The sequence below is a fragment of the Ustilago hordei genome, assembly GCF_900519145.1.
Source record: "Ustilago hordei strain Uho2 genome assembly, contig: UHO2_contig_02, whole genome shotgun sequence".
NCBI classification, from domain to species: Eukaryota; Fungi; Basidiomycota; class Ustilaginomycetes; order Ustilaginales; family Ustilaginaceae; genus Ustilago; species Ustilago hordei.
The window spans coordinates 539,283-563,510 of record NW_024545252.1 but is presented as its reverse complement, the minus strand read 5'-3'; the positions used below and the strand labels follow the sequence as shown (position 1 = coordinate 563,510).

The window sequence follows — 24,228 nt, the reverse complement described above, 5'->3', positions numbered from 1 at the left end:
CCACTCAGGGGCTCGAGAGACAAGAGTCAAAGGAACTGTCACTGGTCAAAGGAGAAGGAGCAGTGTATAGGACACTAGCAGGCAGGTCCTGAGGAAGAGGAGCAGTGTCGAAGGAGTCAACACCAGGTCATGAGGAGGAGGAGCAGTGTCAAAGGAGTCGACACCACTCAAGAGGCACAGGGGTGCCAAGCAGGAGAGGCCCCTGAGCAGTACTCGATGAAGAAGGTACTCTCTGGAGAGAGAGCAGGAGCAGCATTGCTGGCGATGCTGTGAAGAGGTATATAACCATGCTTTCTCATCATCATAGGTCAAGTGGATCCTCATCCACTCTACTCACCATACAACTAGTCAATACTTCAGAAACACAAGTACTCATTAGTTACAGTCAGCATAGCAGCAATCTATCAAGGTTGCTCCTCATTGTAGTGTGTGTGTTGTATCACCACTACCTGATGTCCATAGGTGCCCCATAGCAGGTTAGTGGTCCGGATATAGATAGAACCAAAGGCAGTAGTCCACTGCGGTCCAGGGATCACTTCAAGCATCAAAGTCAACACACTGAACACTCATGTTGATGCCACCAACCTTATCACCAACACCATCAACCTCATTATCATCAACACTCACCAACCTTATCACCAACATCATCAACCTCATCATCATCAACACTCACACCAGACCTTGGTGTCATCATAACCGAAGCATTGATATTGATTGTGCTGAGCTACCCCTGAACAGAGTGTCCACAGAGGTCAGCCAGAACCTATGATAGTATATACAACGAATGCCACCTGCTGTCACTGTGCAACTTGATAGTCACTGATACCGAGACAATAGCTGTCGCACAGTTTGATAGTCACCAAGTATCTCGACAGACCGACCTGGGTTTCAGGCGCGAGACCCCTGACAAGGAGGTCCATCCATCCACAAGGGACAAGGAAGCGGTGTCATTGAGGAGCATCGCAGGATGGAGAGGGAGCCTAAGGGGGACAAGGAGGAGGAGCAGTGTTGCAGGTGATGCTACACCAAAGGTATATAACCATGTCCCCTACCACAGCAAGTGAGTGGATCACCATCCACTCTACACCATACACAACTAGTTATCACTTCACTTAAGTATACATTAGTTACAGTCAGCAAAGTCACAATCAAGTAGATTGCTTCCATCATAGTGCATGTGTTGTATCACCACTCACTTATGTCCAAAGGTGGTTCCTAGCAAACCAGTGGTCCAGATAAAGATAGAACCAAAGGCAGTCATCTGCTGCAGTCCAGGGATCACTCAAGCACTCAGTCAACACACTGGACACTCATGTCGATGACAGCAATCACAAGCACACCAGACCTTGGTGTTAATATCAGTTCATAGCAGTTATTGAGTGTGCTGAGCTACCTCTGGATGGAGTGTCCACAGTGGTTAGTTGAAACCTGCAATAGTGAAACCATTACTACCTCTTCAGGCAAGAAAAGTAATAGAGGCATCTCTATTGCATATCTCATCAAGAATTGTAATACACAAGACATTACCACATATCTCAACAGGATTCATAATAGACACATCCCTGTCACAGATATCAGGTTTTGGGCACATGACCTCTGACATCCAGTGTGTCGACTGAGTGCTTAAGGTGATCCCCAGACCACAGTGGATGACTGCCTTCAGTTCTATCAATATCTGGACTGCTGGTTGCTATGAACTGCCTTTGGATGTCAGTGAGTGGTGATACAACACACATGCTACAATGGAAGCAATCTACTTGATTGCAACTTCACTGACTGAAACTAATGTATACTTATGCTGAAGTGATAACTAGTTATGTATGGTGTAGAGTGGATGGCAATCCACTCAGTTGTTATGACAAGGAGCATGGTTATATACCATCCTCGTAGTGTCATCTATGACACTGCTCCTGTTCTGTGAGACCCCTCAGCCCTATGTCTCCTCCTCGTCCTTCCTTCCATTTTCCATCCATGCTGAGCTGCTGCTTGCTGGCACCATCTTCCTCTCTTCTTGTGGATGGATGGATGGCCCTTGCGCCAATCATCATCAGGGGCTGTTCCCACTTCATCTGAGTGGTGACCTGCCCCCTTTCATCTCCCTTTTGTTGCTAGTGCCCATCGACTTCATGATTGTGCAAGGTCCCTGCTTCATATGATGGCGACCTCCCCATGTTCTCTGTCATCCCCTTGCCACATCGGTGATAGAGGATTCTCTTGAACTGATCCCCACAAGGCCTGTTGTAGCAAACGTGATCCTGCTGATCCCACTGACCCCTGTAATAGGACCTGTGTGTCATGGGCCTGGATGCTCAAGAAGCAGGAGAGTCACGGGTTCATATGGAAGGAGCACAGGTATCGAAGATCTAGTCGAGATCAGTAGAGAGCATGGTCGTAGTGCAGTCTCCATGGAGAGCATGGTCGTAGTGCAGTCTCCATGGAGACCATGGACTCCTATGGACTCACATGCAAAGGAGGGCCAAGCACAGCCACGAGGAGGACCAAGCTCAAGGAGCAGGCACAGCCACGAAGAGGACCAAGCTCAAGGAGCATGCAGATGGTTACCACTCAGGGGCTCGAGAGACAAGAGCCAAAGGAACTGTCACTGATCAAAGGAGGAGGAGCAGTGTCGAAGGAGTCGACATCAGGTCATGAGGAGGAGGAGCAGTGTCGAAGGAGTCGACACAGCTCAAGAGGCACAGGGGTGCCAAGCAGGAGAGGCCCCTGAGCAGTACTCGATGAAGAAGGTACTCTCTGGAGAGAGAGCAGGAGCAGCATTGCTGGCGATGCTGTGAAGAGGTATATAACCATGCTTTCTCATCATCATAGGTCGAGTGGATCCTCATCCACTCTACTCACCATATAACTAGTTATCACTTCAGCATAAGTATACATTAGTTTCAGTCAGCATAGCAGCAATCTATCAAGGTTGCTCCTCATCGTAGTGTGTGTGTTGTATCACCACTACCTGATGTCCAAAGGTGCCCATAGCAGGTTAGCGGTCCGGATCAAGATAGAACCGAAGGCAGTAGTCCACTGCGGTCCGGGGATCACTTCAAGCATCAAGTCAACACACTGGACACTCGTGTTGATGCCACCAACCTTATCACCAACACCATCAACCTCATTATCATCGACATCACCAATCTCATCACCAACACCATCAACCTCATCATCATCACACTCACACCAGACCTTGGTGTCATCATAACATTGATATTGATCGTGCCGAGCTACCCCTGAACAGAGTGTCCACAGAGGTCAGCTGAAACCTATGATAGTATATACAACGAACGCCACTTGCTGTTACTGCACAACTTGATAGTCACCGATACCGAGACAATAGCTGTCACACAGTTTGATAGTCACCGAGTATCTCGACAGACCGACCTGGGTTTCAGGCGCGAGACCCCTGACACTGTGTTCCTACCAATCACAACAATTTATGTCATTGGGTTGTTGATCCTACCAATCTTACCAATCCCTGTCAGAGCTCTACTTCCCTGCTGATTCTACTCCTATAACAAGACCCATACTCCTACCAATCATGATGGGTTACATTGTAGCACCATTGTTCCTACTGATTCTGCTGGGCTCTGTCAGAACTCTACTTTTCACCCAATCCATGATGGTTGAGCCAGATCTCTTCATATGAGTTCCGTTCTTCCTGCCCATCCATCCGGTCCCATGACACCATTCTCCTGCTCTGAGTTCATCATTGAGTAGGCCCCCTGCTTCATTGGAGTGGCAGACCCAGATGTCATCACCATCCATCCTATTGTGAGATCTGTGATATTGGTGTCCTCTCATTGGTTTCCACAAGATCTGCTGTATGATCATGATACTACTGATTCCAGTGGGCTTCGTTGTAAGATCCCACTCTTACCAATTTGGGTGAAACCTGTCATAGAGCCTCTCTACTACTGATCTCAATGAACTCAGTTGTAAACCCTTGTTTTTGCCCAATCCTGCGATTCCTGCGCCTTGTCATGGGCCTGGCTGCGCAGAACAAGGGAAGACCGAAGTTCATATGAAGGTAGCGCAGGAATCAAGAGATCGGGCAGACTGTAGGATTTGTGGCAGAGTTCACTGAGATCAGCAGTAGAATCTGCTTTATGACAGATCTCAACGAAATTGGCATGAGCATCATTGATATCATGAATCCTGCCAGAATCGGCAGCAAGCATGATCATGTGGCAGATTCCACAGAGATCAGTAACAAGGACATCTGTATGACAATCCACATGCAGGATGGACCAAACTCATGCACGAAGGGGACCAAGCTCCACCAGGCCGAGGACCAAGACTTGCCAAGAGGGGGACCGAGCTCAGCAACACACGGTTGGTTACCACTTAGGGGGCACACAAGATAGGAGTAAAGGAGGACCATTGCTGGCCAAAGGAAGAAGAGCTGTGTAAGAGACACCAGCGAGAAGAGATGAGGGGAAGGAGCAGTGTCAATGGAATCGACACAGCACAGGAAGGGCAGACGGGACAGATCAATGAGGAGGAGGAGTCTCCTTAGAGACTCCTGTATAGTACTCGACGCAGAAGGTACTCTCTGGAGAGATAGCAGGAGCAGCGTCATGGGTGATGCTGTGAAGAGGTATAAAACCATACCTTCTTGTCACAAATGGTCAAGTGGATCCTCATCCACTCTACACACCATATAAACTAGTATTACTTCAGAAGCATAAGTACATTAGTTTTCAGTCAGCAAGCAGCAATCAAGTAGATTGCTCCTCATTGAAGCATGTGTGTTGTATCACCACTCACTGATGTCTGAAGGTGGTTCATAGCAAACCAGCAGTCCAGATAAGATAGAACTGAAGGCAGTAGTCCACTGCGGTCCAGGGATCACCTCAAGCACATAGTCAACACACTGGACACTCATGTTGACACCACCAAGCACATCACTCACACCAGACCTTGGTGTCAGTACCAGTTCACATTGTTATTGATTGTGCTGAGCTACCTCTGGATGGAGTGTCCAACAGTGGTCAGTCGAAATCTGCAATAGCATTCATACAACTACAGATTTGAGCGAGAAAAGTAATAGAGATGGCTCTACTGCATATCTCACCAGGAATCACAATACCACAAGTGCTGTTGCATAACTCGACAGAATCGGTAATAGTATCGATACTACTACCGATCTCAGGTTTCAGGTGCATGACCGCTGACATGCCTCTCCTCATATGATTCAGTTCTTCCTGCTTCCTGCGCATCCGGTCCCATGACAACTCTGTCCAGAGGTAGCTCGGCATGATCAATGTTCAATAGTTTATCTGAGGTGACACCAAGGTCTGGTGTGATTGTGTTTGCTTTGACACAAGTGTCCAGTGTGTTGACTGATTGATTGATTGATCCCCAGACCACAGTGGATGACTGCCTTTGGTATGAGATCAAGAGAGCTGGACCACAGTGTGAACTGCCTTTGGTGTTGATCAATGTCTGGACTGCAGTATGTACTGCAGTATGTACTGCCTTTGGATGGTGTCAAGAAGCAGTGATACAACACACATGCTATGATAGAAGTAATGCTCTGCAATTGCTACTGTTGATGAACTACTAAATATATGTGTATGAAAGTTATAGCTAGTAAAGAGTAAGGTAGAGTGGATGAGGCTCCACTCACTTACTATGATGGGGAACATGTGTGGCTTATATGGATGTTCTCGCAGTGTTGCCTGTGACACAGCTCCTGTTCTAGGAGACCTCCTCTGACACTGCTCCTCCCCCTGTTGTCTCTCCTACTGATCCTGTCTACAATGTCCCCTCCCTATTAGCACTGTTTCCCCTGTTCCTTGTGTATGGGAAGACCTTGTGCTGTTTCATCCTTGATAGGGGCCACTCCCACTTCATCTGAGTGGTGAATTGCCCCCTCCTTCATATCACCCATCCTCTTTGACAAGTCCATCATCATGTAGGGCCCCTACCTCATCAAGTGACAGCCCCTTCCCTGTCTATTGTCTTGCTACTGTGGGATTTGATGGAAGAAGCATCTTCAAACCAGTCTCCATGAGATCTGTCATACAAGCATGGTACTACTGATCCTGCCAAACTATGTAACAAGACCTTTGCTCTTGCCAATCCCAACAAGTTATGTTGTAGAGTCCTCAATCCTACCAATCTTGCTGAGCTCTGTTGGAACTCTTCCTTTGCCTGATCCACAATGGCTGCACATGGTTCCTTCATATGAATCTAATTCTTCTTGTGCATTCCCCATTCCCATGACAGAGGCCAGTCAGGTCGGAGCAAACAGGCACTAGGTGGGTCTGGATCGTCGAGAAGAGGGGATGTGGTACCTTCATTACAAAGGGGGGTAGAAAGTCAATGTGGCTGGGCCTCGTGGCTGTGCCTTCCGGACAAGGAACCTGCGTGTGGCCGTTTGGTGGGGACAGGCGAGGAGAAGGCTTGTCGCGAACAGGTGGTGTCAGAGACATAGCATACAGGTCTTTGGCACGATCAAAGGGCTCGTAAGAGTGCTGGTTTTGCCATTGCATGGTGCGGGGGCTCCCCAGCGTCGCTTGAAAGTCGGTGGTTGCCAGAAAAACGGCAGGAGTCTGTCGAAAGTGGACCACATTTTGGCCAGAGGCATGCTGAGTATCGATGCAAGTTGCTGTGAGACGTGTAGACATCGTTGAGACCACAAAGATAGAATGTTGGCTTGCATATAGTATGGGCAGGAAGATTGTATTAGGACCGTAAGAGGGGTGCTTAGTGTGATTTGGAGTCGCAGGTGGCGGTTCTTGATGAGTGTCAGAAACCATCATCTACAGAATCGCTTGGAACGCCATTTTTTGTCCATTGTCTGATCGATCTTGGTCCAAATTTGGTGAGGGCGTTTCCCTCATAAATCCGCGTTCGTGGTGGCCACAAAAAAGGCAGAAGTCCCACCGAGGCGTGATTCGATTTTGGTCGAACTGGGATTCGAACCCAGGATATACTGGAGGTGTTTGCCATAACGTGGCCAAGAAATCATAAAGTTCTTGAAGCCAGCCCCATAACCACTCGGGCATTCGACCAGTTGGTACATAGTTGTCGGCGCAGGTATACATGAGTGTTGTGTTTGACTTGGAAGACAGAATTGAACTCAGACAACAACGGATCTGACTATAGGCACCCTTGCTTCGAGAGCAACATCCTAGAAACATTTCTCAATGGCGAGACCTCATCAAGGCAGTAGAGATAGATATAGGTGCAGTCAAAATGAATGAATGAACAAGAAAAGAGTGGTACAAAAGGTATGCGTGTCCAACCACATCATTGCCGAGGTAAACAGGTCTTAGAGCCCATAGTTCACTTGCTTACGCGTTCGCCTTGGGTAACGGCGATCCTCCGACGCCCCAGCATCTCTGGTCACTTCGCCTGTCTTAATTCGGGCTACATACTCGGTGTCCTCGTCATCATCACGCTGCTTGCGCTTCGAATTGCTCACGGATGTAGCCCTTTGTCTTCCTCGTGAAACAGCTCGTCCCGTCGCTGGACGTGCTGCTCGCTCTTCTGCGGGCTCTGCCACTGACGAAGCTTCGCCTTCTCCTTCGTTGCTTGTAAGATTCGTGTTTTTGCGAGGTCTGCTTTGAGGCCTCTTACTGCCCGGTTCCTGGGCCGAGGTAGATGGCGCTGCCTGCCTCGGTTCAGCCCTCGTCGTAGACGGCCCGGCGTCGACGTTCGTTTGTGCAGGTCGGCCTTGCAGCGTTGACCCATCGACGTGCTGAGTAATCGGTTTGACGCTGGGAGTTCGGCCTCGTTTCCTCTTGGGCGGCGGCGGCAGCGGCGGTGAGGGAGAGCGTGTATCAGCACCGCTGCTGGTCTCGTTCTCCTCGACAGGTGCTGCAACATGCTTTTTGCGCTCCCGGATCAGCTGATCAAGCGGTGCATCATCATCTGCTGAGCTCAAGACATCATCTTCATCAGAAAGCTCATGCTCAAGGATCCGAGTCGTAGCATCAGGCGCTTGCGCCAGGGTTGGCACAGCGTTCCTCCGGTCAACGATCGCCCGTTGTGCGCCACTTGCGGTCGCTACGTGGCCTTGTTGAACCGTTGTAGGGTATTCTCGAGCCGTCTGCGATCGACCACGGGAACGGTTTGCAGACGGCAAGCCTGCTTGAGCAATCTGGCCATGATCTTCCCTTTGATCTACAAATTGTCGAATTTGCATTCTGAGGAGTAGATCCCGGAAATCATCAAAGTCTCGCTGACGTGCCCGACGCTCGTTGCTGGAGAAGTCTTCCAAATTCTCTTTGAGCTTGTCGAATTTTTCGCCAACGTAGGTTTGGAGGCTCTCAACGGACAGCTTCAGCTGCAGCAAGTCAAGAGTGAAGCGTCAGAGAGATGGAGGAGGTCAGACAAACGAGCTCAAGACTTCGATTCGACATTGATGGTCATTGTGTTCAGAGCAACAGTGCAAAGAGATCGGCAACTCACCTCTGTATGCCGCGTCTCAGCAGCTGATTGGATGCGAGTGAGATTGCTCTCAATGCCTTCGACGGATCTCTTGACCGTCTCGAGGGCGGGGAGGACTTTCGAGACCCAGAACGTCTGGAGGACTTTCCCCACTATGTCTTCCACGTCTCTCATCGTCTCATGTCGCTGCGTCGCTATCGTTTGAAAAGGCCAGAACAGTCAAGGTTTTAGATGAGCTGATGAACCAAAATCCTGACCATCGCCATGTGTCACCACAGCCCTGATGCCTCAAGGAGTCGTCTTTGCCTCGCCTTTGAACGAGAACTTCAAACTTACCAATCTCTTCGCGGAGTGTTTTGCCCAAATCCTTTTGCAACTGAAGAATATCCAATCTGAGATCGCCGATGGTTCCGTGCTCCTCCGTGAAGGCCTCAAAGGAGTCTATGACCTTCTCGCCTGCGTCTGTAATATTTTGAAGAAAGTCATTGGCGTCTACCAGGAATTTGCGTAGGCGCGTGTAAATTGGATCAGCATCATTACGGGTACCCGTAGTCCCTTCCCTCGAGATCGCTCGCTGCTGCTGAAAAGAAGGAGATGGCTCTTCGACAGTAGTGCGCAGCTTTTGGGAAGGAGGACGTGATGCCTCGCGAGGAGTGGGCAGCCTGCTGGGATGAAGGTGTTGCGCATCAGAAGAAAGGGGTTGCCCTTGGAGAGAGATTGGCTGCGCTTGAATTGAATTGTCCGGCCCCCTGGAAGCATGACGCCTTGCGTCAGGAGCCGTTCTGGCTCTATCTTGCTGCGCGTTGAAGGATGTAGGCGCCCCTTCGTCCGCATGTGTCACGCCACAGCTTGGTGGGCGGTTATGAGCGTGGGGAAGAAAGGTGGACGTCTGGAATTCGCTGACGTGTGTGTTTGAAGGTTCAGCAGCAACCATGTGACCATGTCCATTCAGATGAGGCTCGCCACTGGATTGGCCTCGTCGGCTCTGCGAGACAGTCCTTCGTGGCCGCACGGCAAACTCGCTCTGACTGCTTGTTTGAACGGTGTTGCTCTGTGCTACGATCGAGAAGTCTCTCTGAACGCCCTGGAGTGATGGAGCTGGTTGATGTGAATATGCTTGGTTCACTGCTTGTGCCTGAGTGCCAGGAACGGCCCAGTCGTTGGAGTGACCGGCATTTTCGAAACTTCGATTGGAGACCGGGCCATTGCGGAAACTTGCTGAGTGGGAAGCTCCGGACGAAGCACCAACGGGTGCGGGCTGAGGGGTCGGTCCAGAGGGCTGGGTCAGAATCCTTTTTCGACTTGCGTAGGTTCTCCCCGACGCTGCATGGGAGCTCAATCTTGTCATAAATGCTTCTGGATCGCGGGATATTGTCAAGAGTATCGGAGGAAGTAGCGTTGAGATTGCTCGAATATCTTCCGACGCCGACGGGAATGGTGGCTGGAGGACTCGAATGCAAATGCTATGGTCAAAAGCTAGGTGTTGTGATGTAACGACTTGCTGGATTGAGATAGGTAAGTCATGAAAGGCTGTTGACCGAGCAAGGGAGGGAATCGTGTCTCAAGAACGAACATAGGAGAGCAGCAGTTATTTATCCCTGCTGGGATCGACAGGCTGCGCTTTTGGATTCAAAGGCACACACTGTGCTTTGGCTTGTCAGTGGAAAGGGGTGGAGATTGTTCACATCAGCCGAGGCAGCTGAACTGAGCGATAATTATACAGAGACGAAATGCTGCGCTCGTCAAGCCAGGGGGGGGGGGGGGGGGTTATTTTTTTTGGTGTGGGAAGCATGAAAGGATAGTTTCGGAAGTGCCGATTTTTAGACATGCTCTGTTCAGGCGAGAGGGCTGATCAGCCTGTTGACGTGTGACCAGAAAAGAAAGGGCGTCGGAGAGGAAAAGATTATGCGAAGAGTCGGCATTGATCCGATATACAGAGAGAAGAAAGAAGGATTCATCAGTGGTCTGCGAGAACAAGGGCAACGGCAATGCGCCAACGGATGTGCCGTGAATCAGTGTCACTCACTTGATCAAGCTTGGCTGTGGCGTGCTTCGGGTGAATCCGATGTAGAGAACAAAAGGAACCCTTTGTCATATCACATGTGACAGTCGAAGAGTAGATACAAATTCATCAGTCACCGATCGACTTGGGCGCAGCATTGACGGGAGCAGGACTTACCAGCCATAGTGCAGGACAGTTTTGGAAACGTCGACCGCCTTGACAATTCGCTCCTGGAAATCATCGGATAGTGATTTCAGAAGAAAGTGTAGCAGCAAAGAAGGGCTGAAAGTCAGTATTCAAGCTATAGTGCTTGTCCAGAACAGATTGCGGCGATTGTGACAGAGAAAAGAAAGACAAAGAGCAAGAGAATCACTGGCTCCCCTGCCTCCTTCAGTTCCTTTTACCTTGCCTCGCAATCGCCGTCTTCGTCGGAACGGGTCCGACCAGTGTCATTAAGCAGTTATCACTCACCTTGGTGTCTTCTGAGAAAGCCATTCTGGAATGTCGACCAAAAAAAAAAAAAAAAAAAAAAAAAACCCAAAAACTGATGAATCGTTCAGGTATGATGTAGTGTGGTGATGAGATGGTGTTCGTTACAATGATGCTACCATAAGCTGCAGCACAATTGGACGCAAAAACTCTTTCCTGCAGCTTCCGACAGCACAAAAGCGCAGCAACTTTCCCAAGACCGATTTCCGAGAATTCGCCATTCGGCATTTCTCTTGGCAGCTGTAACAGAGCCAAAAGTGGAGGAATAATGGTCCTTACTCCATCAGCCTGGACGGATTGATTTTCCTGCAGAGCGTCAGTCTTCTGAAGCATAGCAGCAGATGCACCCTTTCACTCAGAACGCGTTGCCAAACCAAAAGTGTTGTTCTCGACATCTGTTGGTCTTGGAACAGCACTTAAACATCACTTTGACCGTGGCTGTTGAAGGGCCCTCTTCTCACCTATTGCCCCCAAGATGGACGTCAATCTCACACCGCCAGACGAGATGAATGGCGAGACCATTGCCATCCTCATCCTGTTCAACTTTCACTGCCGCGTTCAGCTCAACGATGAAGCGCAGACCTCACGCAAGAAGCTGCTCTTGTTCCTCATGGACAAGATCTACCAGACACGCCCACCTTCTACCTCATACTCAGCATATGTCGACGAGCTCAGAGCAGCCATGGAGGCAGAACAAGACAATTGCCGCATCATGATCGACTACCTCGATGGCATGTTCCATCTTCTCGATGTACCAGACGGACTCACGAAATTGTTCAACGAGAAGCTCAACCGTATCATGCCGACATACGAACCTACGGGCATGCTCAACGCCACCGATATCTTTTTTGAGCGGCGCTCATTCTTTGGTCTCTTCTTTCGCCGCATGAAGCTGGTATTCGACAGTCTCGACCTCCAAGCAAGGGATCACTTGACTGCTTCCGCACGGGCCTGGAGAGAGGGTCATTTGGCTGCCTCGCTTGACTACGACTTGAACGAGATGGATGTATCTCCACTATCGGACGCTCGACTAACTGCCTTCCGAGATTACCAGCTCGGACTTTTTCGTGGCGACTACGCAATGGCCAAGGACAACATGGAGAGATTCTTCGATTTTTACGCTCCAGGTGCCGACAGGGAGCTTCATCAGCACACCTTGCTGCACCTTGCCGCCTTCCATCTTCAGACCGAAAGTTTCTCTGCAGCCAAGGCTGCACTTGACGAGGCAATCAGTCTTGCCCGTTCCGCCAACGACGGTGATTGCATAGCTGCATGCGAGAGCCTCATGCATCGTATCCAAGGCGTAGGTACAAGCGTCCTTGCATCGGTGCCAGCATCGTCGCAAGCCTTCAGCAGCGGAGAAAGTCGCACTACATGCAATGATGCGGTGTGGAAAGTGCGCTGCGAGCTTGCCAGAGGTCGTTCAGCAGTGGAAGTACTGCAGAACCTTGAGAACGAGTTTGCGCCCACGCAGCCATCCAAAGAAGCTTTGGCTGCTTCCGAGGCCTCACTGGAGCTGATGAATGATGCCAAGCGACGTTTGGGCCGAGACGCCGTTGAGCAGGATGCCGAAGTATCTCACCTGTGGAGCTTGCTCGGTCAACCATCGCTCGCGGATGTCTACCAGAATCGCGCACACTTCGACGTCGACGACCATACTCTCTCAGCTTCGCAGGAAGAGACTCGGATGGACTGCATCTGTCGCAAAGCGAAAAGGCTCGCACAAGCAGGTCAGTACGAAGAGGCGCTCACCATATTGGTCTCAACAAAAGCTTACCATGGCATTCCCGTCAGCCAGTACACAACCTGGCACAATGCCATCGGCGATGTGTTGCGTTTGCGAGCTATTAGAAGAGAAGACGAAGCTGCCCTCCGTCTCCTTGCGGAGAACCTGCCAACACGCGAATCAGCGATGGACGGCTGCGACATCGAAGACGCTGTCGATACACCGAGCGCTCTCGTCGAGCTCGCCCTCCGATACCTTGAATCTGGCAGATCAAGTGCGGCCGAAAAAGCCTTTGGGGAGCAACTCAAAGCATTCAGTCGGCTCACGGCCGAAGAAGCTGCGGAAGCACTCCTGCGTAAAGCCGCTCAACGAGCAAAGAGTAGCGAACCAACCTTGTCCTTGATGCCGACATTGGCAAGTCTATCGATTGCAAAGGAAATGGATTGTCATCGGCTGATATGCAGTGCAAGGGTGCAGCTAGCTGAGACACTGGGTCTCCATCTCAAAATGCCGGATGGAGCGCGATTGCTCATGGAGGCGGATCTGTCGGTTTGTCTCATTAGCGAGGACGCTGAGCTTCGATCTCGTGCACAGTGGACGTACGCACGTATCCTGCTGTCATCCACTGACAAGCAGAACAGCGAAGAGTTGACGAGAGTTTTACGTTGGATGCAAGAGGCGGAGAAGGGTGAGTATGCTTGAAGCCCGACAAGATTACGTCGATACAAATGACTGACATGGCAGTACTCTTTTCTTCTCGCACTTCAACGACAGATGCTGACCGAGCTGAATGTCTCGGGCTACAAACGCAGATTCTGTACTACATGCTTCGACTACATCACCACATGGGTGATCTAGCAGAGAAGACTGAAGTGACAGCACGACTGGACACAGTCGAGAAGAGGTGGTCACGCCAGGTCGTTGCCGAGGATCAAGCTTTCCTGGACCAAGTGCAGCAGATCTTGGACATTGTCGTATCAGTGGCAGGTCACGTTGCGAGTGGTGAAGCAGCTTACGAAAGGCTGCGAGCTGTGTAGAGGCGATTCACGTTCTAAAGAGCTCTGCCACGTCTTCTTATGTTTCAACAGCAGGCCCGTCAACAATGTAACGCCATATGACAAGGTTCCCTACAAGCTAATGATTCTAAAGACGTTTTGCGAGCTACCGTGGGTGGAGTTGGAGGGAGGCAAACCGTTCTTGACGAAGCCGAGGAGGTGACATGAGGGATTATGTCAGCTTCGGTCAAGCCGAGTTGAGTCGAGTCCTTTTTTCCTCTCCCGTTCTTCTCCACAGTCACATTGAGGAGGTGTGTTTCAGTTGAAGATAACAATTAGCATATGCCGTTATTGGGGCCACAATCAGGCTCCCTTACCACAGTCATATGTTTCTTGTAATGCTTAGTATTGCTACTGTATGGATCATAATAACAAACACATATATATACTTTGTTGCTACCTTTTAGTCATGTCCAAATCTGATGAGTCACCTCTTCTGTGGCCTCCTGAGTTGTTGTTTTCTGTGATGCCCCTGAGTCGTTGTCATGCCAACTTCCATGTACTTCATTGTTTTCATCACTTATGCATGCATCCAGTCCCTCAGTGTCTCAGCTGTGTCTCATGCATTCTTCTTGAGATGCTGACACATTTTCAACTCCCCCCCCTTGGCAGCATCTCCAATCCTATCATCTTAGCTAATCAAGAGATGTTGAGGCCCTGCAATGGTTTTGTCAAGATGTCTGCTACATTGTTTGTTGTTCTGATGAACTCAATTGTTACATCACCCTCTTGCATGTGGCCAAGCTTTCACAGAGCTCAGGAGAATCATCTTGTTCCTTGAGACACAGACCAACAGGAGCCTAAAAGCAATCTGATCAGACCAAGGAACAGAGTGGAGGAGCAATGAAGCTCTTGAATGGTCACAGGACAAAGGAATAGAGTGGCAAACAACAGTGGGATACAATAGCAAACAAAATGGCAGGGTGGAGTGAATGAACAGAAGCTTGAGTGAGAAGATGCATACTTTACTGGTACAACATGGACTACCAAAGACTTTTTGGCCATATGCAATCAGGGCAGCGGCATTCAAGATAAACCTTACTCCAAACACTGACAATGAGCTCCCATACAAGATGATGTTCAACAAATCACCCGAATGACTCATGCAACTTCTCCATGTTTTTGGATGTCTCACTTGGGTAAACATCCCAAAGGCAAAGCGAAACAACAAGAACTTGGACCAATGAGCAGTGGCAGCTATATTCATAGGATACAGCCTGGAATGGAAAGGTTGGCTATTTTATAGTCCAGACTATCAACCAAGTATATTCTGGAGTAACTTGGTGAAGTTCATGGAATCCAAACACTGGTTGGACCAGACCAAGTGGAAACCGATAAAAGTTCAATCACCGCAAACAATGATGAATGAAGAAGATGCTGAAAACTTGGGTTATTCAGAAGTGAATCTATTTGATGAAATGGACCAGGAACCACAAAATGAGTACATGGACATGGAAATGACTATGAACACAAACGAAGGCCAAGACCTTGAAGGGTGGACAAATGGCGAGTCCTTCGGACTTGCAGCCATGGACAACAAAGGTGAAGGAAACCTAAACCCAACCATCTGAGAGGCAATGGCAGGCCCAGACAAAAGGCTGTGGGAGGAGGCAATGCAAAAAGAGCTCGAGGGTTTAGAGGCTATGGGCACATGGGAAGTGATGGATCTCCCAGTCAGCATGAATACTGTCGACACCAAATGGGTACTCAAAGTGAAAACGGATGCAAACTTGGTGCCCACAAAGTTTAAAGCAAGACTCATTGCAAGGGGATTCACTCAGAGAAAAGGTGTTGACTATACTGAAATCTTTGCACCAGTGGCACCGATTCAATCAATCAGAGGAGTGTTGGCTGTGGCGGCTGTGCAAGATTGGGAGGTAGATTCAATCAATGTCAAACAAGCATACCTCAACTCAATCTTACAGCACAACGTGTACCTGAAGCCACCAGTCAGAACAAAGATGCCACTGGGAAAGGTTCTCAAGCTAATAAAGGGATTATATGGTTTAAAACAGTCAGGGTGAGAGTGGAACACTGAGATGGACTCACACCTTCGAAGAATGGGTTTTCATTGTATGCCAAGCACACCTTGCTTGTATGCAAGAGGAACTGGAGACAACATCACAGTCATCACAGCGTACGTCGATGACATGATCATAGTGTCAGGGGTCTCGCGCCTGAAACCCAGGTCGGTCTGTCGAGATACTCAGTGACTATCAAACTGTGCAACAGCTATTGTCTCGGTATTGGTGACTATCAAGTTGCACAGTGACAGCAGGTGGCGTTCATTGTATATACTATTGTAGGTTTTGGCTGACCCCTGTGGACACTCCATTCAGGGGTAGCTTGGCATGATCAATATCGATGCTTCAGTTATGATGACACCAAGGTCTGGTGTGAGTGTTGATGATGATGAGGTTGATGGGGTTGGTGATAAGGTTGGTGAGTGTTGATGATAATGAGGTTGATGGTGTTGGTGATGAGGTTGGTGGCGTCAACACAAGTGTCCAGTGTGTTGACTTTGACGCTTGAAGTGATCCCTGGACCACAGTGGACTACTGCCTTTGGTTCTATCTATATCCAGACTGCTAACCTGCTATGGGGCACCTATGGATGTCAGGTAGTGGTGATACAACACACACACTACAATGAGGAGCAACCTTGATAGATTGCTGCTATGCTGACTGTAACTAATGAGTACTTATGTTTCTAAAGTATTGACTAGTTGTATGGTGAGTAGAGTGGATGAGGATCCACTCGACCTATGATGATGAGAAAGCATGGTTATATACCTCTTCACAGCATCGCCAGTGATGCTGCTCCTGCTCTCTCTCCAGAGAGTACCTTCTTCATTGAGTACTGCTCAGGGGCCTCTCCTGCTTGGCACCCCTGTGCCTCTTGAGCTGTGTCGACTCCTTCGACACTGCTCCTCCTCCTCATGACCTGGTGTTGACTCCTTCGACACTGCTCCTCCTCCTTATGACCTGGTGTCGACTCCTTCGACACTGCTCCTTCTCCTTTGATCAGTGACAGTTCCTTTGGCTCTGGTCTCTCGAGCCCCTGAGTGGTAACCATCTGCATGCTCCTTGAGCTTGGTCCTCTTCGTGGCTGTGCCTGCTCCTTGAGCTTGGTCCTCCTCATGGCTGTGCTTGGCCCTCCTCGCATATGGCTCGGTCCTCCTTTGCATGTGAGTCCGTAGAAGTCCATGGTCTCCATGGAGACTGCACTACGACCATGCTCTCTACTGGTATCGACTAGATCTTCGATACCTGTGCTCCTTCCATATGAACCAGTGACCCTCCTGCTTCTTGAGCATCCAGGCCCATGACACAGTCCAGGGATCACCTCAAGCAATCAGTCAGCACACTGGACACTCATGTCAGTGCCACCAGCAAGCATACTCACACCAGACCTTGGTGTCATTGTAATATATTCATTGTTATTGATTGTGCCGAGCTACCTCTCGATGGAGTGTCCACAGTGGTCAGTTGAAACCTGTCATAGCAAACTCACTACTACCTCTTTGGTCAAGAAAAGTCATAAGGGCTTATCTATGACATACCTTGATAGAAATTGTAATACACAAGACATTACCACATATCTTGACAGGATTCGTAATAGACACGATTCTATTACAGATATCAGGTTTTGGGTGCGCAACCTCTGACAATGTATTAGCTCGGTTCTTTGGTGGCACCTTGACTTTTTCTTCTCTCCATTGAGCATGAGCAACTTCATTCAGGCAGCGATTGGCTGCATGCCCGAGCTTGCCGCATGCCCAGCAGTTAATGAAGGTGGCAGCTTGCAGGGCATTGAGCTCTGACTCCTCCATCATGTGGTGTTGATTCACTGGGATACTGTCAGCCACCAGCTTGTAATATTGACATAGGATGTTGGCAACACTCTTGGCTGTCTGTTCTCTGCCATGAAGTTGTTCATGTAAGATCAACACCGAATTAGATAAGGCATTTCTGTCAGATGGCAGAGCATGCTTGAGAGTCCAGTAGCAGTGATCAGGCATCCAGGGGACTTGCAGGTATGCATGCAGTTCTGAAATATGAGCTTCCCATTTGACAAGGAAGTTGTATGCATGACTACGAACTTGGTTCCATTGTAAGGCATAGGCTGCAGCAAGGAGTTCATACTCTTTGGCAGTAGAGTGCAAGGTGCACTTAGTTACTGCCCAGTTGAACAGGTCAACAGCAATCAGTACAGGCTGGTCACCATGTTCCATGAAGTATTCAGTGTGCAGTTTGTCTGAGAAGCTATGCATGATGATAGAGCTTAGCATTGAGTTGACATCTTTGAAGGTTGTCAATTTTTGGTTGAAGACATTTTGTGCAAATGGGACTATGGACAGCATTGCAAATAACTTGCATCACCATGCATGTACTGAGACTGACCTTGGGTCAAGGAGGTCTCACTCATCCCATTTCATTTTGTCGTTCAAGCCTGAAAGCACCTTTAGGTGGTGGTTCGTGTCAGCGGTCATGTGCCTGAAACCTGAGATCGGTAGTAGTATCGATACTATTACCAATTCTGTTGAGTTATGTGACAACACTAGTGGTATTTCGATTCTTAGTGAAATATGTGATAGAGCCATCTCTATCACTTTTCTCATTCGAATCTGTAGTTGTAGTAATGCTATTGCAGATTTTGACTAACCACTGTGGACACTCCATCCAGAGGTAGCTTGGCACAATCAATAACTATATGATGTTGGGTGAACTTGATGTTGACACCAAAGGTCTGGTGTGAGTATGATACTTGGTGGCATCAACACAAGTGTCCAGTGTGTTGACTATTGCTTGAGGTGATCCCCGGACCACAGTGGACAACTGCCTTCGGTTCTATCTAATCTGGACTGCTGGTTTGCTATGAACTGCCTTCAGATGTCAGTGAGTGGTGATACAACACATGCGCTACAATGAGGAGCAATCTATTGATTACTACTATGCTGACTGAAAACTAATGTATACTTATGCTGAAGTGATAGCTAGTTTTATATGGTGTAGAGTGGATGGGGATCCACTCAACCATTTGCGACAAGAAGGTATGGTTATATACCTCTTCGCAGTGTCACCAGTGACACTGCTCCCACTCTCTCTCTCCAGAGAGTACCCTCTTCATCGAGTACTGTACAGGAGTCTCCAATGAGACTCCTCCTCCTCATCAAGCCTTGTCACTCCTGTCCTTCCTGAGCTGTGTCGACTCCATTGACACTGCTCCTCCTCCTCATGACCTGTTTGCCAGTTTCCATCACACAGCTCTTCTTCCTTCAACTGGCAATGTTTCTCTTATCCACTATCTCCTAAGCCCCTGAGCAGTAACCTGTCTGTGTGTCTGAGCTCGGTCCCTGTCTTGGCAAGGCTTGGTCCTCGGCCTGGTGGAGCTTGGTCCCCTTCATATGTGAGCTTGGTCTGTCCTGCATGTGAATCATCATATGGACATCCTTGTCACTGATCTCCATGGAATCTGTCACATGATCATGCTTGCTGCAGATTCTGGCAGGATTCATGATATCAATGATGCTCATGCCAATTTTGCTGAGATCTGTCATAGAGCTGATTCTACTGCTGATCTCAGTGAACTCTGCCACAAATCCTATGATCTGCCTGATCCCTTGATTCCTGCGCTGCCTTCATATGAACTTCGGTTCTTCCTTCTTTCTGCGCATCCAGGCCCATGACAGTTCGTGAGTGCACTGAGCTCGAGGGTAGGACTTGGCGTGGCTTCATGACCGATCAGGCGATGGTTGGTGACATCAGTGACATTTGGGTTGAAGGTGGGGGTTTTGCTTCTAGCTGATGCCAGGGCTTCACTCTTAATGAGATGGTTAGGTTCCTTGGTATTGTGGACAGCTTTGACTGAACCTGCAATCTTGAAGTCAAGGATGCAAGCAGCATTCCACTCTTCATTGGCAATGAATAGGTTTACTCTAGTATGCATTTGCTTTCCAAGCTTGGAAAAATTGGCAAAAGGGCCAAGATCATGCATCCCTTGATAGAGTATGCTAACACACTCAATCATGATGGACAGATGTGAGATTATCTGCTCCTTGTCATCATTGAAGGTGAACTTTAGTAGTTGGCTGTCCTTAGGTGCATTAGGAGTGCCATAAGTTTCCTCTTCCATGACTTGATTGAATTGGTCTTGGAGTACCTGGGGCAGTCATGGCAGGAGGCTTTGCACAGGAGCAGCAAAGGCCCTGTAGATAGAATAGTTAACATTTGACATACTGATATAATAGTGTAATGGCTTGTTGGGCTCATAACCTGAGGAAATTAGACATCATTTGGGTCCTGATACAAGTGATTGGGGATAGTCTAAGTACGATATCACTACTCATTAAGGCAGAAACATATACTAAATTGACTAAAAGGACCAAAGTGGCGAGAGCCTCAAACTCCCCACTAGATATATATACAAAGGTGTGGTACATGCCAAAATGTGATAGAACCCCTACTTCATGATCCAGCTTGACAACAAGCAGGACTGTGTTGTACCCAATCATTGTGTGGATCTTCTCCTCTGTGTCCCGATTACATTTTATGTCAGCGCATATCATCAAATTGGATCGTTTCCCTCAGCAGATATGTGGTAGAGTGCTGTGTATTATTATTCTTGTCGATATATGTTGTAGAAAAGCCTCTATGACTTGTCTTGCTTGAAGATGTAGTAGTGTGTTTGCTATTACAGATTTTGACTGACTGCTGTGGACACTCTGTCCAGAGGTAGCTTGGCATGATCAATAACAACAGGAACTTTGTATTGACACCAAGGTCTGGTATGAGTGTGCTTGTTGGTGGCACTGACATGAGTGTCCAGTGTGCCAACTGAGTGCTTGATGTGATCCCCAGACTGCAGTGGACAACTGCCTTTGGTTCTATGATCACGAGCTGGGCCACAGGTTGCTATGAACTGCCTTCAGTGTTGATCATTATCCAGACTGCAGTTAATACCACCTTTGGATGTCAGTGAGCAGTGATACAACACACATGCTACAAGGGAAGCAATCTATTATGTTTGCAACTTGCTGATGGAAACTAAGTATACTTATGCTGAAGTGATAACTAGTTATGTATGGTGTAGAGTGGATGGCGATCCACTCACTTGTGTCACAGGAACTGCGCAGGAGATCGGGTCGGTGCAGGAAGATCCGAGATGAAGATAAAGATGTGGTGCACCCAGAAAAAGGCACATGAAATGTGACATCAACCGTAAGATGGGTTTCTGGTTGATTTCCCTGAAATCAACCATGACAGGGGTTTCTGATTGGTTTTGCTGAAATCAAGTGGAACACACTCATTGGGTTGATTTCAGGGAAATCAACCACATCAGGGGTTTCTGATCAGTTTCACTGAAATTGAGCAGAACATGCTCATTGGGTTGATTTCACCAAAACATGTTGCACAAAGCCCCATCAATATGGAATGGACCAATGGGACACAAGGAAGCAACAGGAGACTTGGTAGGGAAGGCCTCCATTGTCAAAGGTAGGATAGGACACAAGGAAGGGTCTCACATACAAAAGGGGTTCCAAGTTTAGCCAAGAAGAGGACCAAGCTCAGGAGCACACAGCAGGTTACCACACAGGGGGACATGCTCTTGATCACATAAGAACCAGTCTGCTAGACACAGGTGATTACTGGTCTGATGAATCAGGCAGCGATGACACAAGCAAGGAGAGCGCTTCCTTGGCAGCAGGGAGCCAAGCTGATAGTGAGGAGAGCAAACTCATCAAATGTTCAGGTTGTGTCAAGGTGACAACAGCAAAGAAAGTGGGAGGCATGCATGTCTTCAAGAAGCCTAAGCTTCATGCCAGGGCTTGCAAGATTCTGGCTGCCAGGCACTGTGGGCCATGTGAAAGATGCTTGCAGGTCAGCATTGACTGCATGCCTGCTGACTCTGGCAGCTACAAGGTAAAGTGCAAGCCTTGCAACTGCAAGTCCCATCCCCCCTGCCACCACAAGTTCTGGCTGGATCAGTCTCTAGTTGCAAAGTGGGATGGGCTTGTCAGCCAGGGCAAGGCTCATGTAGTTGCTGATGTCATGGTCTATGGCAGCTCAGCAGTCTTTGGCCACCCACAATATGACAAGGTAAGGCTCAATGACTATCTTCCTGGTATTGCCCCCAAGATCCTAAGGGCTCACTGTGGGAATAAGTTTGACAAATTCAAACCTCTCAAGAACCCTTTTCACTGGAACAAAGCAGAGCAGGGGGGGGGGGAGGGGGGGGGGGGGGGGCTGGATACAAGGAGGTGGCCCAACATGGCACAGGCCAACCCACCACCACCACCACCCCCAATACTCCAAGTGGTTCCAAGCAAACAGCTGCTGAAGCTGGGTTGGCAACTAGTCAAATGAGACTACCCTCTCTTTTGCAGGGATATAGAGCTTCACCCCAAAGACCAGAGCCTTTGCAGAGCAATATCAATTCAGCTTACAGAAGCATTGATATTGCCAAGGGAACAGATGCAGAAGCTGCCCTGGAAAGAATCTCCACAGCAGCTAAAGGGCTTGTGGAGCATTTTGGCATCAACAACTGCTCTGAAGAGTCAAAGGAAGAGGCCTGCTTAGAGGCTCTGGAAGGTTTTTGTCACAGGACCTGTGCAGAAGATCAGGTCTGTGCACAAAGATCCAAGATGAAGATGTGGTGCACCAAAAAAGGTGCATGAAATGTGACATCAACTGTAACACAGGTTTCTGGTTGATTTCAGGGAAATCAACCATGTTGGGGGTTTCTGATCAGTTTTGCTGAAATCAAGTGGAACACACTCATTGGGTTGATTTCACCAAAACATGTTGCACAAAGCCCCATCAGTATGGAATGGACCAATGGGACACAAGGAAGCAACAGGAGACTTGGTAGGGAAGGCCTCCATCATCAAAGGTAGGATAGGACACAAGGAAGGGTCTCACATACAAAAGGGGTTCTGAGTTTAGCCAAGAAGAGGACCAAGCTCAGGAGAACACAGCAGGTTACTGTAAGCGGTCGCATGCCAGAGACTTAGTTTTGGGGTGTTATATTGAGTTTGATTGAGTAAGGTCTACTCAGTATGTTTCGCCTAAACATAACCAAATGTTGCTGCCTGGTAAGTCTTGACTGACCACCTTGAACACTCCATTCAGAGGTTGTGCAGCATGGACACTGGTTGTTGGTGAGTGAGTGAAACATTCTCTCCTACAGTACAAGTGCTTGTAGTACTGTTGATAGTGCTCTTGGATGTTGTCTGGACTGCGATATGCTAATTGCCTACAGAGGATGGGAGTTACTGGACCACAGGTGTGAGTCACTGCCTACAATAACTGACTGGACCACAGGTGTCAAGCAACACTGCCTACAGCAAGGGACTGGACCACAAGTGTTGAAGGACACTGCCTACAGTTGTTGACTAATGGTGATACAACACACATGTTGAGAGTCATTGCAAGAGCACTGCTATTGCAATGGTATGTAACTGAGTAAGTAAGTAAAGTAGATAGAGTATGTAGTAAAGAGTGGATGAGGATCCACTTGTATGCTATGGTAGAATGAGAGTATTTATGCATTTGATTGGTGTCACCCACAACACCTATCCTGCTCCTCCTGAGGGGCCTTTGTCCCCTTTTTGACACTATTGTCCTGCTGGCATCAATCCCATTGATACTGCACCCCTACCGTTTGCATGGTGTAAGGGTTATGCAACACTGCCCTCTTGCCTTCATGATCTCCTTCTGCCTGATGATGTGTGATGACCCCTTTCAACACAGCTCCTTTTCTCAACCTTGTCTTGTGAATCCCTTTAGCCTCTTGTTGAACCTTGTGACCAAACCCCTTGGTCATGTGGTCACTTTGACACAGCTCCTTCTCAACCTTATCTTGTGAATCCCTTTAGTCACTTGTTGAACCTCGTGACCATACCCCTTGGTCATGTGGTCATGTTGGCACAGTTCTGTCTTGACTTGTCTTGTGAAACCCCTTTAGTCACTTGTTGAACCTTGTGACCCAACCCCTTGGTCATGTGGTCACATCAGCACAGCTCCAAGTACTTGTTTGTATCAGCTGACTAGTTGAGGTGTGCTGATCTGACTGACCCTGACCAATCCCATGAGATTGATCTGGATTCCTGGGGTTCGATCGATCTCATAATTCATATGTGCTGCCAGCCCAATTAATCTTGTTGATCCCCAATGGTTCGGCACCAATCAATCTGGCACTCCCTTCATATATTGATCCATTGCACACCCTTCATATACTGCTCTGTTGCACGACATTCCCATGACTGCTGTTGATCAATTTGGCACACTCTCTTGTGCTATCCTTCTGACCCTGTAACAACTACTACTTTAGGGCAGAAACATGTATACTCGATTGACTAGTAAAACATGGTGAGGACCTAGTGTCCTCAGCTTTGTATATATACAATTGTGAGATGCATGCTGGACATGGGAGTATCCTCCTTCATGACCTAGCTTGACAACAAGTGGGACTATGTTGCACCCGATCTCCAGATTAATCTGTCCCATCTGATTGCCAATTACGTTTATGTCAGCATGCATCATCATATC

General features: G+C 48.5%; 8 protein-coding genes and 1 non-coding gene across 9 annotated transcripts; 3 read left to right on the top strand and 6 right to left on the bottom strand.

Annotated features, from left to right (window-relative positions):
• Positions 1–6,201: 6,201 nt before the first annotated feature.
• UHO2_00976 (uncharacterized protein) lies at positions 6,202–6,638 on the bottom strand (the record flags this gene model as incomplete). The annotated part of the gene is made up of 2 exons (XM_041553444.1): positions 6,202–6,275; positions 6,368–6,638. 2 exons carry the CDS (start codon positions 6,636–6,638, stop codon positions 6,202–6,204), a joined length of 345 nt encoding a protein of 114 aa, XP_041409378.1.
• Positions 6,639–6,915: 277 nt separating this feature from the next.
• On the bottom strand, positions 6,916–7,025 carry tRNA-SeC(TCA). Its single transcript has one exon. It is a non-coding gene; the product is annotated as a tRNA-Sec (tRNA).
• A 260-nt stretch (positions 7,026–7,285) lies between these two features.
• On the bottom strand, positions 7,286–9,754 carry UHO2_00975 (uncharacterized protein; the record flags this gene model as incomplete). Its single annotated transcript, XM_041553443.1, has 3 exons — positions 7,286–8,302; positions 8,428–8,600; positions 8,743–9,754. The coding sequence occupies 3 exons, from the start codon at positions 9,752–9,754 to the stop codon at positions 7,286–7,288; spliced, it is 2,202 nt and encodes a 733-aa protein (XP_041409377.1).
• Positions 9,755–10,241: 487 nt separating this feature from the next.
• UHO2_00974 (putative mitochondrial import receptor subunit tom7) lies at positions 10,242–10,903 on the bottom strand (the record flags this gene model as incomplete). Its single annotated transcript, XM_041553442.1, has 4 exons — positions 10,242–10,263; positions 10,433–10,492; positions 10,586–10,638; positions 10,880–10,903. The coding sequence occupies 4 exons, from the start codon at positions 10,901–10,903 to the stop codon at positions 10,242–10,244; spliced, it is 159 nt and encodes a 52-aa protein (XP_041409376.1).
• A 469-nt stretch (positions 10,904–11,372) lies between these two features.
• UHO2_00973 (uncharacterized protein) lies at positions 11,373–13,660 on the top strand (the record flags this gene model as incomplete). Its single annotated transcript, XM_041553441.1, has 2 exons — positions 11,373–13,311; positions 13,398–13,660. 2 exons carry the CDS (start codon positions 11,373–11,375, stop codon positions 13,658–13,660), a joined length of 2,202 nt encoding a protein of 733 aa, XP_041409375.1.
• Positions 13,661–15,255: 1,595 nt separating this feature from the next.
• UHO2_00972 (uncharacterized protein) lies at positions 15,256–15,702 on the top strand (the record flags this gene model as incomplete). Its single annotated transcript, XM_041553440.1, has 1 exon — positions 15,256–15,702. One exon carries the CDS (start codon positions 15,256–15,258, stop codon positions 15,700–15,702), a length of 447 nt encoding a protein of 148 aa, XP_041409374.1.
• A 772-nt stretch (positions 15,703–16,474) lies between these two features.
• Positions 16,475–18,041, bottom strand: UHO2_00971 (uncharacterized protein; the record flags this gene model as incomplete). The annotated part of the gene is made up of 2 exons (XM_041553439.1): positions 16,475–17,023; positions 17,241–18,041. 2 exons carry the CDS (start codon positions 18,039–18,041, stop codon positions 16,475–16,477), a joined length of 1,350 nt encoding a protein of 449 aa, XP_041409373.1.
• A 1,241-nt stretch (positions 18,042–19,282) lies between these two features.
• Positions 19,283–19,813, bottom strand: UHO2_00970 (uncharacterized protein; the record flags this gene model as incomplete). Its single annotated transcript, XM_041553438.1, has 1 exon — positions 19,283–19,813. The coding sequence occupies one exon, from the start codon at positions 19,811–19,813 to the stop codon at positions 19,283–19,285; it is 531 nt and encodes a 176-aa protein (XP_041409372.1).
• Positions 19,814–21,106: 1,293 nt separating this feature from the next.
• UHO2_00969 (uncharacterized protein) lies at positions 21,107–23,049 on the top strand (the record flags this gene model as incomplete). The annotated part of the gene is made up of 8 exons (XM_041553437.1): positions 21,107–21,174; positions 21,213–21,777; positions 22,065–22,301; positions 22,575–22,664; positions 22,736–22,772; positions 22,810–22,842; positions 22,940–22,965; positions 23,002–23,049. The coding sequence occupies 8 exons, from the start codon at positions 21,107–21,109 to the stop codon at positions 23,047–23,049; spliced, it is 1,104 nt and encodes a 367-aa protein (XP_041409371.1).
• Between the last annotated feature and the right edge of the window lie 1,179 nt (positions 23,050–24,228).